The 17812-nt window shown below is 36.1% G+C and overlaps 1 protein-coding gene across 1 annotated transcript in view; it reads left to right on the top strand.

Moving 5' to 3' along the window:
• The window catches only part of GTDC1 (glycosyltransferase like domain containing 1), a gene marked incomplete at its 3' end in the record, with an annotated part of 324823 nt that overhangs the window by 23381 nt on the left and 283630 nt on the right, over positions 1–17812 (top strand). The window contains exons 3-4 of the mRNA XM_079710265.1: positions 504–567; positions 13207–13289. Coding sequence (XP_079566391.1) covers positions 13276–13289 — 14 coding nt within the window. The 5' untranslated portion in view covers positions 504–567; positions 13207–13275. The remainder of the gene's footprint in view (positions 1–503; positions 568–13206; positions 13290–17812) is intronic.

Below are 17812 nucleotides of genomic sequence, written 5' to 3'. Positions count from 1 at the left end.
AGTGTCTGTGCACCTCCATTGTTTTCCAAACCTGGATTGATTATCTATATGCATTCCAACCTGCCTTTGAGATTTTAGACTATACTCAGCAGAGGTTCCTCACAGTTTTTTGGATTACAGACCTCTGTGCAAATCTCGTAAACTATTGACCTTCTCCCCAGAGACATATACATTTACATAAACCCACACATTTTGCATATATCATTCAGGAGTGCATAGACTCCTGAGGGCTGTCCATGTACCAAGGTGAAGGACTTCTAATCTGAATTATTATTATTTTTTTGAGTCATAATTAATTTGGGAAATCCTTGGAAAGACTGAAAAAAGCTCTTAGTTAAGACTCAGAGTATTTCTGTTCTTAGAGGTTCTTCTCCCGTCTTAGAATATCCAAGAATCAGACTACTAGATCATTTAAGTAAACTCTTGTCCAGGTCAGGATTCAGAATTCAGATTGGGCTTAATTTGAAGATATCAACCTAACTATGTCCCTTGTGATTTCACAGATATCTCTTCATTAGCCAGATGAGACGTATGTAAAGAGAGACATCAGTAAATCTGGATCAACAGGTAAGCAAATGGGACTTCATTTTTATTTCTCTGTGAATTAAGTCCTCTGGCAGTATGTGGTCATTTCCTATTATCTACTCTTTACTGCAGTGTGGGTCAGTAGATGATAAATATTTCTAAAGAAGAGGAAGCATATCCTTTCTTAAGTTTTACCAGATTACTTCCTTGGCTACTTGAAGTCAGATTTCTTTATTTTTATTTTATCTCATTATTATTTCATATATTCACACTTCAATAGTAGATAAAAATTCCCTGCTCTTCTTTTTTGTATATACTTTGGAGAGTTGTGGACAGCTCTCATATTGTTCTTTGGTTGTCAGCCAAGTTATACACATTTAGCTCCTTTAATCTTTCTTTGTAATTCACTTGGCTTGGCTGCTTTTTCTAGATTTCCCCCTATTTCATCTGCATCATTAATAAACAGAAAACACAGGCTATACCCTGGCTTTTTCTATACCTTTCATTCTTTTTGCTTCCTGCTTTTGCCTCATATTCCTTGCTGAATTAAAGCCAGCCAGACATCACTCTCTGGACCACTTTGGCAATACATGAATGCCTTGCCTACAACTATCAGTGTCCCATGCGGTAATAGCATCAGCAGTATATCCTAGAGGAAAGAAAGGAAATGCAAAAGGAGAACCGTGAGGAGGAAAAAAATACATATATTTTTTATTATATGGCAGACTTACCCTTGCTGCCCAGAGCAAATCATTGTACCTGAAACCTTTATCACAGGTTTTGTTGTCCCAAAGTATTGTGCATGGGCACTAATTTAAGTAAGAGAAGCATGTATATTGTTTGGAGTTTGGCCACTGGTCTCTCTGGATTTCTTCCCCATGTTCTCCCTCCCCTGTTGCCTTTCCCATCACTGATCGTGACTTGCTATCAGAATCTGTGGCCATGAACAAAACTGGGCAGGGGATCATTTTGGCAGAAATTAGATAGGCTTAGGTGGTAAATGCTCCATGCCTCTATGTGTAACATCTGAGGCAAGTGCTTTAGTTCTTGCTATTTCTGTAACAGCCGTTGGTCTTCTTTTAACAGCTGATACAGTGGAGATGTGCAGGAGGAAGGGACTCGTAGACCTTTGGTGCTATTCATCCACGCTGTAGTAGTTTTCACAACTTCTTTTTCCCCCCTGATTGGCAGGGAGAAGCATACTGCTTCTAGATGATGCTGAGCTTAGTGTAAAATATGCCAGCATGGGATCTGGGCTTGTCACAGTTTATTCTTTCTTTTCATTTGGTTTGTAGAAAATGGACCTCTACCTCTACTTATCTTGTGCATTAGAGAGAAAAAGGTCATACCTCTAGGAGCTAATGGCTTATTGGTGTTTTTGGTCTCCAGATTCAGGTAGTAGATTTAGTTGAAGCTTGCAGCAGCACACACTTGGTTTTCTCATTTGTGTTAGCTTTGCTTCTAGTACAGAATTGAATAGGATAGAAGAGATGGTTTTCCTGTTTGTGTCTGTGGCAACTTCGTAGATGATTTGTGGTTTAATCCTTCAAACATTTTCGATCGTTTATCACCTCTTTCCCTGAAAAGGCATAAAATATTCAGATTCTAATGTTATAATCTTTTAATCAGATTATTTAATTTTGGAGAACTCAAGTTCACAATAGCAGCTGAGAAAGTTGCCTCTGAATAGTGACCTAAAAATTATAATACTTATATTAGTTCTTTTTTTGCGAGATTTTATGGCCTTCCTTCATACTCTCAGATTTTAAACAAGATTATGTGATGGTGTATCATGTACTTCTTGGTCTCTTAAACAGGTAAATATATGACTTGGACCCCTTTTAAGTCTGATTTTTTAAAAATGTTAATCTCAAATGGCTTTTAAACTGTCGACAATATTGTACTCACGCTAATTTCTTTAGGCAATTGATCCATTCTTCAGCATAACTTTTGTTTCTTGGGTCTTTTCAAGACCTGTCAAAGAAAACAAAATGCTAACCTGACTTTAAAGGGGCAAAATAAATTCCCCCCCTCTGTACTATATTATTCTTTGTTCTCTATGTGCATCAAAGTGACAATCCCACACTGTCTCAATTGAGGGAGCCTAGCGCAAAAATAAAAAACAGCCTGGCACTGTTCTAGGCTGGCAGCCAAAATGTTTTGTGTAGCTTGGTTCTGGCAGTGGTTTTCATAAGGCAGAGGGTCGACCCTCCCAGCCTCACTGAAGGAAAGCAAGCAGTCTTAGTTTTTCCTACTTATACCATTTCTTTTCCCTCATCTTCCTCTTTCTTCACGTAAAACGCCATCATGAAAAAAAAAACCTTGCTCTTAAATAGAGACATCATTCTCCTCACAACTTCCACATTTACTAAATGGCATTGTTCCTTATAGAAGCTTGTGCTAAATTTGCCTTTTCCAGCTCTCCTAGAGATTTCCTTCACAGTTGCATTTTTGCCATACTTTTCAGAAAACCCTTCTGAATATTGCTAACTTTCGTCATGTTGACATAGTATTTTTGATTGGTAGGCATCTTGTCTTGCTTCACAGCTTATTATTTGAATTGAAACTCTTGAGTAATATTTGCTTATATGGATTTTTTTTGCCAAGCTATCTTTTGTTGAGAACAAAAAGCTTGCTATTGTTTTCTATTTTTGTCAGACTCAGAGTCAGTTCATATCTTTTATAGATTGAGTACTCATTTTTGGAATGTCTGATAAGTGTAGCTAGATAAGCAAGTGAGCTTCCATTAAATACAAGGATGTGCATTAAAAATTTTTTCCTTTGAAATCAAAATGCAAGGTAAAACACAAAAGCGTTTTTTAAGTTTCCCAATGTTTTCTAAATTGTAATTAGTGACCTATTATTACAAGGGGCGTGGAAATGTAGCACTATGATTTTTAAGTGATGATTTGAAGAGGAGACTAGATTTTCAGTATGAGCAAACATTCTATGAAATTTCGTAGAATGTTCCTCAAAATGTAAATGTGTTTTCTGTTGTATTAAGCAAAACAAATGATTTACTTACCTGTGATCTACTTTAAAAATTAATGTTTTACAATCAAGATGCGAATAGTTAAATAGGCAAAATTTGTTTTCTTAGGAGGAGATTGATATTATTTTGACTGATTTTTATTTTTAAAATTGTCAATGATTTCTAGCAATGAGAAAATTACTTTGGGAGGAAAAACTCCTGTATTTTTGTAAATGTGTAACAAATGTGACTAAAAAGAAAGTAAACAGTGGTTTGTGTTAGAATGATTAATGTGAAACATTTTTGTATGCCATATATGCTGGAAAATATATCTATTATGGATACATTAAGACAAACTTGTGCAATCTAACAGTTGTTCTTTTTTTTCCCCAGAGATTTTTAATTTAAAAAATGCTTTAAAATAATTAAAAGAATTTGTAAACCAGGTATATCAGAAGTATGCATTAAATAAACTCACCTGTTATTTTCTCTCGTTCTCAAGACAGGTTCAGCAACATATTGGCTCATTACTTTAACAAAACAAACAAATACTCAAATTGATTTGTATGTATAATGCATGTGTATTAAATGCTGTGATTCTTGAGTCCCTCCAATGCTGTTTTTTTTTTAAACTTGTATTTAAGTGGCTTTTTCTGTAGAGCAGCTAAAATGAATCTGAGTGAGGTGCTTGTTAAGTTATATTAATTAAATCTTTAGGTCAACATTTTAAGCTTAAGAATGATGACGTTTTTGAGAAGGAATGCCAGTGACATTGTTTTTTCCTTTTGGTCCAGTTAAGTGCATGACTGTCTTGAGTCCTTTGTGTCAAGGTTTTTTTTTTTTTTTTTTTTTTTTTTTAATATCTTTATTAGAGTATGATTGCTTTACAAAGGTTTTTTAATATTAGAATTGGAGGTTAAAGATGATACAGACAAAAACTCTTTCCTTCTGTATGTTCACATATGTTGAATGTTAATTGTATATTGAATACTGTTTATTGACTTTAAATACATTTTCTCCATTGGTATAATTTTTATTTGTAATTAAGCCCTTTATCTTTTTTGTGGTAGGAATATATCTTTCGATGACTTAAGAATTGAAACATGAATTGTCCTATTTATTTGTTTATTCTAACTGTACACAGAGGCATAGTAGAAATATATTTAAGACCTATAATGTTTGAGCAGCGTTTTGATAAATGCTGTTGAGTTTTTCATTTTTGTAAGTAATAAATACTACAGTTTTGTTTAATTCAGGACACATATCAAGGCTGCTATATCTTTATAGTTTGATATTATGCAGTTTGCAGAACTTATGATATAGAAACTTAATCATTATATTTGTAGAAACGTGGAAAAATAAATTTATTAACGGATGCCAGCAAAATTGGATAAATACCAAATTTTATTATTTTAACCAGAACTTTATTATATTACATACCACGTTTATAATTATAGCCAGTATTTTATTTCATTTGAATATCAGTACAGATTTTAAACCTAACTCCTGGGGTAGGTGCTGTTTGATATCAAATATTGGTAACATATAATGACAAATAGTGATCTCTAAGTTTATGTGGTCAAAAATATGAGTGACCTTCCCTGAGGCGTATAGTACATACTTCAGTGTTAAAAGTCATTAGAGAGTATTACATGAAAGAGTATGTTTTAATTCAGTTGTTTGATTCTCCCCTTAGTTTTTGGTACATTTTAATTCCTCCTGCCCGACATCTTATATTATCATTCTGTAGAATACTTTCACAAGTATTTCATATGTTTTCTGTGGCATCTCACACTGCTCACTTTTTATCCATAGTACCATATGAATTCCCCCTTTCAGGTTTACGCTGCATATTTTAAGCTGCTGATAGAGTAAGTAGATTGCAAGGTAAAGTGACATTTAGCTTTTTGAGCTAGTCTCATTTTTAGCATGAGAGCAGGTTTTTTTTTTTTTTTCCCCTGTTCTAAATCTTCTCATATTTCGCATTCAAACAATCTTACTAACATGGAACAAAGAAATTCAGAGATTTGGCTACAGCAGTAATTGAAATGCATCAAAAAGTGGCTACTACAATACAATTTTATTAATGAATGATCTACATTGGTTCCAGCTGTGTCCATGTGATTAGGCCTTCAGCAGGCAACAATGGGTATTTCCCTATTGCTTTTATTTGATTTCCAAGAATGTGTCATCTGTTACATCAGCCCCTGCCAATATGCCCCCGTAAAAGTGTTTTTTTTTTCTTCCAAATTTCTGAAGCATAAGTTGAATACCCACACATATCCCTGCCGAAATATTGTTTCTAGTGAATAATGGCCTAGGTTTGTATGCCTGGTGTTGCATACCAAAATTTCAGAATATAAATTAAAGTAAATGTTTATTAAGTTTATCAGTTAATTTTTGGAAGTGCGGTTGCCTGGTAATGCTAAAGATAGACTAGTTTTGCTTTTACGTTTCCATCTTAATATTTTATTACAGTAGTATAATGTGTTATAGAGGTGGACAAGCTTGCAGATTGAAATGGGGATCGTCCAGATTGTTCCCTTCCCTGGACCATATGGTATAGTTCTAAAAGCCTTTTGTACGCTGTCTGTTCAGCTTATTGTAAACTGAATCTTTATTGCACCTAACAAGATAACCAAATAAAAATGGGCCTGAGAAAAAGGGCTTCCTATCATGTAAGGGCCCTAGAAATATTTGCTTTAAAGGAGATAACTGCAGATGAAATTGACGTTGAGATGACGTAAACAAAGGAGACTTATTCTGTGAATTTTCTTTTGAGTTCATATGGACTGTAGTCGATTGTCTTTGAATGTTGGTTTTAAAATGAAGGCATTTATGTTATCTGACTATGCTTAGTATCCTTATTTCTCCCATTCTTGCAGTCTCATGAAGATGAGATGTAGTTTTTATCTATTTTTCAGAGGAAGTCTCTACCTATAAACAGTGCCAAGGAGTATATAAGCCCCAGGTTTTACGAACATATAGGTTTTTTTTTTTTTTTTGACTGATTTTGCTGGGAATTTAGGGCTAGAACTATCAATAGTTTCATCATTTTAGCCATTACCCATACTCAGAGATATCTGTAAAATTTTCTAATTCTTTTGCCTTTTCTTCTGGCCCCTTTACCTATTATGATTCTGTAAAATTCTATTTTAGGAAAATAGGATAAGAGATTGCTTATTCCATATGCTAAGACTCTTTAAAAGCTGGGAATGTGAGTGATTTCTCCTGACTTTCTCTCCCCTTCCCTCCAAAGTACTACTGTTAGAGAAGAGCATTAGACATTACCCATTGCTTTTTGGCACAAGAGATTTGAAGCTGAAATTCTACCAAATGGAAAAAAAAAAAAAAAGGAGAGCCTGTGATGAACATGATTCTTTACTCTATCATTACCCTGAGCCACTGAAAGGGTAACGGAGAGGAACTCAAATGTTATTGGAATGTGTAATTTTCCTCTGAATGGCCACAGTGAAATATATTTGAACAAAAAAGGCAGAAAAAAAGTATGTGTGGCATATGGAGTTGATGGTGGTTGAAATTAATGAATCTTTTTAACAGTGTACAATTGAAACTATCTCAAGAACAGTACACATTTAAAATATGTCCAACTGAAACTTACGTAGAGAGACAGATTACTACCTTACTACCTTAGGGAGGCTAATAGAGATAGGTGGGATATGGCAATGATATAATAATGCTAGTGATAAATTGGATGAAGAATACTTGTTGGATATGTATTTTTCAAGTTTGAAATTTTTTCAGAAACAGAGACACTGATTTCAAGTAGCGGAGAGTCTTTCCTATTTTAAAAATACTATTATCTTGAGGTCTTTAATTTATTATGAAGATACTTTTTAAGATGCTCACAAAATTGAAAAACATAGTTTATACTTTCAAATAAGCTAGGTTCCTCTTTCCTTCTCTCTCTTCATTCTCATTTCTTACCCCTTCAGCTGTTTATTTGTGTGTGTATATTACATATATGAATGATTTATATCATGCTATAAGAAATGTTATTTTATAGGTTTGGGGGATTGAAGGTTTCAGTTAGGAAAAGAAATAAAAAAAAATCTTGTAATGACTATGCAATAAATGTATTTCCATGGAAGAGTTAGAACATGTTTATGTAAGTAATCTGGATTACAGAATATTATAGTAAAACTGTGGACATGAAAATTCAAAATTGTTTTTAATTCCTCTAGCTAGAAAGGACTAGATAACAGCTGAATTAAGGAAGAAGTAGCCATAGTCCAACTCAAACATCTCCTCTTTGTTGTAGCTTTCTTTTAATGGTAAAAATGCCTCTGGCTCCAAGTGGTAGATAATCTTACTGACTGTGACTTAAATGAGTAAGGGTTTTATTTGTCTCCTGGCATAAGAAGTCGGGAGGCAGTTAGTTCACAGGTAATTGATGCCATCAGGGGTCCAGGTAACATCATCCTTCTCCATCATCCTTAGCACATAATGCTTGCTTCTTATTCCACAGATGACTTTTGTACCTATAGAAATTGTGTTTACTTTGAAGCAGGAAGAAAAGTAAAGGGAGCCCAGAAGGCTAGTTTTCATGGAGAACTTTCTCTTTTTCTTTAGAAAGAGAGGCCCGCTCCTGGGGACTTCTGCCTACATCTCAGGGGCCAAAAGTGTGTCACCTAACTAACTCTAGAATGAGATAAAAAGTATTTAGCTTTCTAGCCTTTATTTTGGAGGAAGGCAGGGAGAGGGAGAATTGGAATGAGTGTCAAGTGATCCATCCTAAAGTTACCTGCCATACTTCCTTAGTTCTTTTTGTATAGTTAGTTGCTTGGACCTTTTTTTTTTTTTTTTTTTTTTGCGGTACGTGGGCCTCTCACTGTTGTGGCCTCTCCCGTTGCGGAGCACAGGCTCCGGACGCGCAGGCTCAGCGGCCATGGCTCACGGGCCCAGCTGCTCCGCGGCACGTGGGATCTTCCCAGACCGGGGCACGAACCCGTGTCCCCTGCATCGGCAGGCGGACTCTCAACCACTGCGCCACCAGGGAAGCCCCTGTTGCTTGGACCTTTGAACTTCCCGGGTACTTGTAGAAAGTGTTGACTTAAAAGAATGCACAACGTGAGAGTTGCGAGTTAAGTTTTATTTGGGGCAAAATGAGGACTGCAGCCCGGGAGACAGCATTTCAGATAACTCTGAGAAACTGCTCCAAGGAGGTGAGGGGAGGAGCCAGGATATGTAGGAGTTTTGCAACAAAAGGGCAGGTAGTCGGGAACGTCAAAAGATTACTGTTAATTAAAGAAAACCAGATATCTCAAGGACTTCAGCGCTTCTTCAGCGCTTCTCTGTGTACGGAAAGATTCGAGAATCTGGGCTCACTGAAATCATTCCTTTGATATGCACCTCAGCTATCTGGGGCCAGTATCCTGTATTTTCACATCCTGAGTTTCCTTAGGGCTCACTACAGGGAGTGGCCGCAGTCTGATGGCTGCTAGATGAGTCTCCTCAGGGCTCATAAGCTCACAATGGAGGGTTGCAATCGTTGGTGACTGTGGCATCCTTTGTTTATTGATGTGGCAGGAAATATTCAATTCCATTTATAAGTATTCCATTTATCAAAAGCAACTTGCTGGGCTTCCCTGGTGGCGCAGTGGTTAAGAATCCTCCTGCCAATGCAGGGGACACGGGTTCGTGCCCCGATCAGGGAAGATCCCACATGCCGTGGAGCAACTAAGCCCGTGTGCCACAACTACTGAGCCTGCGCTCTAGAGCCCGCGAGCTACAGTTACTGAAGCCCGCACACCTAGAGCCCGTGCTCCGCAGCGGGAGAAGCCCGCTCACCACAGAGAAAAGCGGCCCCCACTCGTCGCAACTAGAGAGGGCCCGCGCGCAGCAACAGAAACCCAACTCAGCCATAAATAAATAAATAAATAAATTTGTTTAAAAAAAAAAAAAAGCAACTTGATGTTTGTCCCCTTTTGACATCCAGTACATGTGTTTTGGTATTGTGAGGCTATGTTTCTGTGACTGAGGACAGAAACTCTAATTAGGTCATCTTGGTGTCCCTACTACACTCAGCACAGTGCCTAGATAGACCCTCAATAAAACACTTGTTAAATGAATGAATAAGTACTAAGAAATATATTTGTTAATATAATTGGTATAAACCATTTATACATGTAAAGGGCACAGTCATATTTTTAATTTGTGAGGGTTGTGGACTAAATTTTGTAAAATTGTTCATTATTGCTAAGGGGACATCAATGTAAAGATGTCAAAGTCGTTTTGAGTAGAAGATACTCCGTTACAAGGGTTATAGAAAAATCCTCAAAATGACTTAGTACCAGTACTTTTGTTGGAGCAAGTTATTCCATGGGTAAATAAAAAAATGTAATTTTTTAAACTCCATGAATAGATTATTGTTTAAACAAGGATATTTTGTAGTTCTCATATATTAAGATTTCAGTTTTTGAAGAATAAGCAATTTTGAGTTTATTAATGAGGCAAATAAGTCATTTGATAATTTATATTATTGATGTTGATTTATAAGGAGGAGTTATTAGATCCTTGGAAGCCTTATGGCTAAGAGCACACTAAATTAGAATTTATCCTAGATGGTATTTTGGCTATATTCTTTCTTTCAATTCTTAGAGTGATAGCTTCATATTTTCCCACTGTGCATGCAAATGGTTACATACAATAGAAAAACATGTCTGAAAGAAACCCTAAGAAGTCATCTTTACATCTGCTTGCTTTGCCCTAAACTAAGAAGAAAGCAGGCTATCTCTTTTTTCAAAATCTGCAGAACAAATGGCTCAGAGTATAACTTGGTAGTGTGAATCAGTGCTTCACAACTCCTCCTATGTCTAACCTAAATCCCTTTTGTTGTATTTTCATTCTGTTTCTTTTATTTTGACCTCAGAGGACAAAGCAAACAACTATCCACTATCTCCCATACAACATCCCCTATATAGCACTATTTTAATAAATTCCTCCCTTTTCATTCACGATGGCAGGGTTGTTGGCACCTTAATTACTAAAACAACCTGTGCATGGATAGAACTTATCTCAGAGCAGGGAATGTATTCAAGTATCTGGAACTCAAATTTTCTATCTGAGCAGTTTATAGTCACTGAAAATAGAGGAGGCCCTTTTAACATTCAGAAGCAGTCCTGGGAGAGAGTGCCTACATAATCACAATTTAGGCAAGATAGTTTTCTAGATTTGGAATTGGGTATCCATAGTCAGTCTCTTGGTCCTTAAGATGCTGTTTTGGTCATACTTCAGGAAGTAATAATTTATAGGCCAACACTTTGCACTTAAAAATATTGCTTGTAAAAGTTCAGCCCTTTCTCACTTTTTCATCTTTGTATTCTCAGCAATTAATAGAGTGTCTGGCCTAACGTAGGCACTTAGTAAATATTTGTTAAATGAATTGTTTGAGTATCCCTTGGTAATGCTTCCTAATATAGGTAACTTTAGGCTTTGCATTTCCCCATTCCTCTTTAATTTTATGCTGCCCAATAAGCACTCATGGTTTACTTTCTGTTGTCTTTGTCCTCATTCAATGATACCTGCAATGATTTAGAACTTATTTGAATAGCTGATTGCTGGACAGTTCACTTTATAATGCTGCTATAATCTTCAATTCAGGAATACCTCTTTTGCCCCCTCACCTTTTGTGAGGGCTCCTTGTAGTCTATTGACGAGAATTTGAAACACATTAATTGAATGCCTGGCATACAAAGTACTTTGCTTGGATTATGCATAGATATAAATATGAATTGTACACAAACTCTGCTGCCAGAGAAACAAAATCTGGTTGGGAAGACACACACATATACTCTACAACGATAGTATAAGTAGGATTGTGGTAGCTGCTCTTATTGGGGGTGTAAGCCAAGTTGGTGTTACTACAGAGGAAGGAGTAATGAATTCTGATGGGCTGAATATGGGTAAGCAGTTGACTTAAACCTTCATGGATGAAATGGGATTTCAGTGGAGTCTTGAACTGTATATATGTAGGAATTTGACAGGTAGTAAAGGTGAAAGGATTCCAGAAAGAAGAAGTAGCACTAGCAGTGCTTGATGGTGGGAATGTATATGGAATGTTTGATATATGGCAAGGAGTCTGTTGTGTTTGGAGTAATGGTGGGCTTGTGGCAGTGATAGGAATTGAGGCTAAAAAGGAACTTGGGACCAAATTGTAAGAGGTCTTGTTTCTTGTTAAGTAATTTTCTTTCTTAGGTAGAAATAATCATAGGATTTTGAGAGGATGGACACTAAGGTACCTGCAAATTTCAGAGGAAGAATGGAAGACAGATTAAATGTTGTTGAGCTTGAGGATGATAAGGGAGGTTGAGGGCAGAAGGGCTTGGGAGGGGAGGGCCTGATCCCAGAGGCCTGGGGTGGGTCAGCTAAAAGCCCTGCAGGTTGTTGATTTGTTCAGAGTTGTGCCGCAGTGTCCTGGCTCCCAATAGTGGGTGCTTTCCAATTTTGAGCCTTCTTTCCACTATGTCATTTTGGAAGACTGTGGAACAGTCTTCCCCACAACTGGGAGACTAAGTATTTTAGCCCGAATTCTACAGTAGAAGAAAGCAAAAGGAGAAAAGAGTTGAATGGTTGTTGAATGAACCAAGAGTATCTGCACATTTCTTCAGTTCTTCTTTGTAATTGGGATTTTGGCTGCTGTACTTCCTAGGCTCTTGGTTCATCTTCTTGAAGTAGAACTTGCTATTGGTCCCTATTTGAGAACCAGTTCAACTGGTTAATAACATTTTTCACTCTGTATTGTAATTATATCCAGGCTTGAGGCCAGAAACTATATTTGGGTCATTTTAATATCACAAAACACTTAGCCTAATTTTCAGAATGTAATCATTCAATAAATGCTTGTTGAATAAAGCAAATTTGTTTATGCTTTGCCGTCACACAGACCTTCCTGCTCTCTGCACATGCCAAGCATATTCTATCTCAGTATCTTGCTGTGCCTACTGCCTGGAAGGCTTTAGATCCAGGTCTGCAGAGCCTCCTCCCTCTCTTCTTCTGGTTTCTGTTTAGATGTCATCTCATCATCAGTGAAGCGTCCTCAGTCAACTCCATATAAAATCCTGCCCTTCCCCAACCCGTCCTCAGCAGCCCTTATTCTCTATTACCCTGTGTTATTTTTCTTTATACTACGTGCCACCATCTGATGTACATTTACTTGATGATTGTCGTTTTACTCCAATTAGAAAGAAATTTCTTATGATAACAGGAACGTTTGTTTTGTTGCCCAGTTTATCCCCAAGTACCCGGAACAATGATGGGCACGTAGCAGGCATGATAGATATTTGCTAAATGAATGAATGGTAAAAACTAGGCTGAAAAGGAAAATAAACATTCATTTGTGGGTTTGTTTATTGTTTTATGCAAGCAATGGTATTGTTACAACTTTTATGATATCAGATCATTAATATTGCTCTCAGAAAAATAAAAACAAATTCTATTTTTTATAGATTGTGCGTATGAAATCTAATTATGGATTAGTATTTGTTTTAAAAATATTTGAATGCCAAGCATATCCAGTTAGAAAACACTTTTATTATCCATGCCAGCTTAATTTTTAAGGCAGTGAAATGGAAGACTGTCATTTCAGCAAGCAACTTATTTTCATTTGTGAGAATGGAATATTTTGAATATTCTAATTGATTTTTGAGGATGGTTTTACAAGAAAATAATCCTTGTTTCTATTTTCTCAGAAAGGTGTGAGCTTATGACTGACTTTGGATAAATGTCTGGAAGAGCGTCAGTCAGTCCCAAAGTAAAAAATGTCAGCCTTGAGGTACTGAACACTTTAAAAAAGACCTGATTAAAAAAATTATTTTATATGTATATTTAAAGTTTACAAAGCAATCTAGACTGCTGATCATGAACTCAGCCTTCTCTTTTGTTGTATTTTACTGCAAATTCACTTGGATATTTTTCCAGAAATCTGAAGCTTGTAATTTGGCAATGAAAAAGTTGGTTATCAAATCAATATTGTTATTATTTTAAAAAATTTTATTTATTTTATGTATTTATTTTTGGCTGCATTGGGTCTTTGTTGCTGTGTAGGAGCTTTCTCTAGTTGCGGAGAGCGGGGGCTACTCTTCGTTGCGGTGCGCGGGCTTCTCATTGCGGTGGCTTCTCTTGTTGTGGAGCACGGGCTGTAGAGCACAGGCTCAGTAGTTGTGGCGCACGGGCTTAGTTACTATGCAGTATGTGGGATTTTCCCGGACCAGGGCTCAAACCTTTGTCCCCTGCATTGGCAGGCGGATTCTTAACCACTGCAACACCAGGGAAGCCCTCAAAATCAATATTATTATATGGCTTTTGGTGTCATAAGAATTCCCTTTTGGAAACCCATAGAAACTCATTTTTTCTCACCATAAACTTTATCTGTCACTTTTCTGTAAGGTCAGAGTACTAATGTTGGAGGTGATCTGCTCTGGGACAGAGAGTCAACAAATTGGCAATAAAGTTAAAAAATGCCATGTGGCGCTTTCCTAGGATTAGGATTTCTTCTTCATATCAAGTTCGTGCTCATTTTAAAATATGGAAAGTTATATATTGACAGGTGTATTCTTAGTGTCCCTTTAAAAATAGATGGAATGATAAGCTTGTCTCTAATTTTTCATTTACATGTTTCATATTTTTATTAGTATTTTTGTGTTTTCTGGAGGTTAATTTTTAATTACTTGTATACTTTTAGTGGTAGGTTGTTTTCTTTCTACATTTGTAAGTGAAGTTTTTCAGTATAGATGGTTTTAAAAATGAAATATGATGAAACAGTTACATTGGAAAACAATTCCAGGAATAATAGAGTTATTTCTTATTACTTGAAAATGAAACATGGTGTTTAAATTGTAAAAAGTACTAGAACTTGGAGGCTCCATTTAAAAATATTTCTCTACTAAGCTTGAGTTGCCATTGAGTTAATATTAATTAATTAAAAATAGCAGCTTTATTGAGATATAATTCACATGCCATAAAATTCAACTCTATCAAGTATCCAGTTAATATTTATTGAGTATCCATTCATCTATTGCATGTATCTAAATATAGGAATGATCTGAGTGGTTATGAGACGAGACAGTCTTTTAATGTTGCAGGATGGTGTCTCTAGTAGTTGGATAGCCAATGAGTTTCTTTTTTCAAACATGTGTAACACATATGGATGATAATGCGATGACATTTTTCTTCTTTCTTAATACAGACACTTTGGAAACTAAGTGTGAAACTAGAAGTTCTTTCAGTTTTATTCACCTTAATTAAATATTTCCCCTTATTTCAAGACGCATACCTAATTATTTACGGCTCCAACTAATTTTGACATTTTACTTGAACTTTAAAACTTTGAGTTTGTGCTATACTTACCCATGTTCCTATTCAAAACCATAACTACCAAAATAATATTTTAGTTCTTAACACGCTCTGTCAAAGTACAGCTCCAGATTTCTTATATATAGTAAATAAAGATCTTGATCTGTTTATAATTATTTAATAATTCAAGTACATTTTTAAAAAATTTATTTATTTTTGGCTGTGTTGGGTCTGTTGCTGCACGCGGACTTTCTCTAGTTGCGGGGAGAGGGGGCTACTCTTCGTTGCGGTGCGCGGACTTCTCATTGCGGTGGCTTCTCTTGTTGCGGAGCACAGGCTGTAGGGCGTGCAGGCTTCAGTAGTTGTGGCGCACGGGCTTAGGTGCTCCGCGGCATGTGGGATCCTCCCGGACCAGGGCTCGAACCCGTGTCCCCCGCATTGGCAGGTGGATTCTTAACCACTGTGCCACCAGGGAAGTCCCTCGAGTACATTTTTAAATTAATTGAGTATTACTTTTATTTCATGCATTAGGCAAGCAGTATTTGCAAAATCAAATTATAGTGTTTGTGACTAACCCTAGCTGCATTAGTTTAACCCTTGATGATTATTTTTTAATAAGTTTCCTTATAGCAATAGCAGTTAAAATAATTTGAAAACCACTGCCAATCTCCTGAAGGGGAGTAAGCCTTCAGTAATTGGGAAGTAGTTTGTTATTTCAAATGATTTGGCCTCCTTCCCTAAAGTTAAGAAAAATTTATAGTTTCTTTTAAGTTGAAACATATTCAGTGAAGATAACTTGAAGAATAAAATAAAGTACAAAGAGAAAAACAAAATCACTCATAATTCTACCATAAATGATTATTTATATCTACCTGTGTGCATGTGCACTCTCTCATGTTTATCTAGTCATTCCATCATATATTTTAATATATTCATTTCATGCAGTCACACAATAGTAGAGACATTTTCCCATGCCAGTAAACAGTCTTCATTATGATTTTTGATCATTAATCATTTGATCATAAGAAATCCTTTTTTTTTTTTTTTTTTTTTTGCATATTTTGATTGTTTTCAATTTGGGGCAAAGACTTTAAGAAAGATTCTTGACAAGTTCCAGAGTTAATTGTTAGAAGTGTTATTGTTGAATCAAAAGATATGCATAGTTTTCAAACCTTTTGTATTATGTTCAAATGTGATAGGACATTTTAATACTTTCAAGCAGATCTAGCCTTATGCATTAGTAGAGTAGGTAGCAGCCTTCAGCTTGTGTTTGCAGGACTTGAGAAGGGTCCTTTTAATTCACAACTATTCTCATCTACAATTAACCCTTGAACAACTCAGGTTTGAACTGCATGGGTCTGCATATACCGGGATAGTTTTCAGTAGTAAATACTACAGTACTCTAGGGTCTGTGGTGGGTTGGATTTGCACATTGGAAGGAACTTACTATAAATTATACATGGATTAACCCCCCTCTTCCTCTTGTTCTTCAAGGATCAACTGTACTTTGCAGATGGCTGAAATTTCACCATCACCTGTCGCTCCTTTGTCTCCTACAGGTACTCCCAGGAGAGGTAACACATTGCGCCTGGCAGGCATTTACTCTGAGCAATCTGAAGGAATTTATCTGATATTTTAAATTTAGTTCTTGCAAGTGAAGTTTGGAAACAAGGCACGAAAAGGGACATCAGAGCATTGAGCAAGAGGGATAATAAGTGGAAGCAAAGTATTTCTTTACTTCATTCAGTTCTACTAAAATCAGTTGAATGACCATTATATGAAATACAGGATATTATATAGCTAGTTTTAGGAGTTTAAGTTATTATCTTTCTCAACAGTGATTCAGGCTGTTTGTTAACTTTGAATGCTAATTAATCCAGTAGAGAGACTTACGGTCCCAGATATGGAACACATATATGCCAGTAGAGATGCAAGGGGGAATTAATTAACTCCTAAGCAACCTTACTCTGTTTGAACACACTGTTTGCAAACTGTGAAATTACTTCCTTAAGAGATAGTGAGAATGCAGAGTGCGGCTTTGGGTAGTTTGCAAAGAATACTCTGTGCTGTAGGGTCTGCCTCATTAGACCAAATATTTGTATTATTGGAATGTCTCCTTGAAAAACCATTTGATAAAGAGATAATAGTGACAAGCAAGGCCACTAGATAGATAAAAGTCATAGTGCTTGCTGCAATCCGGGAACTTTGAGCTATTGCTTATCTTCTTTTAGTGGAAACTTGTGTGTCAGATGATATGGGCAAGCCTGTGCAAAACTATGGAGAATAGTAGACCTTCTAGAAATTATATACCCTTGTCTGTGTAATTCCTTTACATTACTCAATAGGCTCATTCCTAAATGTCTTCAGGATATTAAAATCCCAGTCTATTATTATCAGACTGACTCTTTCTCTTATAATAGTGAGTAGCTAATGATATGCCCCTTGTGATATTTAAAAATAGTGGTACAGCTCTCATTACCACATCTGTTAGCCCCAGATTTACTCAGTCCTGGTCTAAACTGGGTTTCTGGGCTTTTTAAAATTTATCAGTAACAATCCCTAGACTCTATCTAGAGATGACTTCTTAAACTACCAATAAATGTCTTAGAATATTGGCAAATCAGAAGATGCTTGAAAAATATATGGCAACTAGAAAAAGACCTGTTACAGTAAATAAACAGAAGAAAACGCACTTTTAACTAATGCTACTTCTAATAAATTTCTATATTCATGTGGAACTTTGGAGATGAGAGAAGTGACACTAAATATTTTAATTGATACATCTTTATGGTTTTATTGATTCGGATCTTAAAGGACAGATTCTAATACTGGCTTCACGTCATACTTCCTAACACCATTTAAAAAATATGTTACTGCAGGGTGACTTTCACTGATATAAAATGAATTTTAAAATATTAAAAGTATCTAACATCAGTACTAAGGATTTCTGTTTCTGGCTCTCTGCTCCTCTATGGAAATTTCTTTTTCTTCTCCCAACTGTTT

Source organism: Hyperoodon ampullatus (assembly GCF_949752795.1).
Source record: "Hyperoodon ampullatus genome assembly, chromosome: 8".
In the NCBI taxonomy this organism is placed as follows: Eukaryota; Metazoa; Chordata; class Mammalia; order Artiodactyla; family Ziphiidae; genus Hyperoodon; species Hyperoodon ampullatus.
This window is presented reverse-complemented; position numbering and strand designations above follow the sequence as displayed.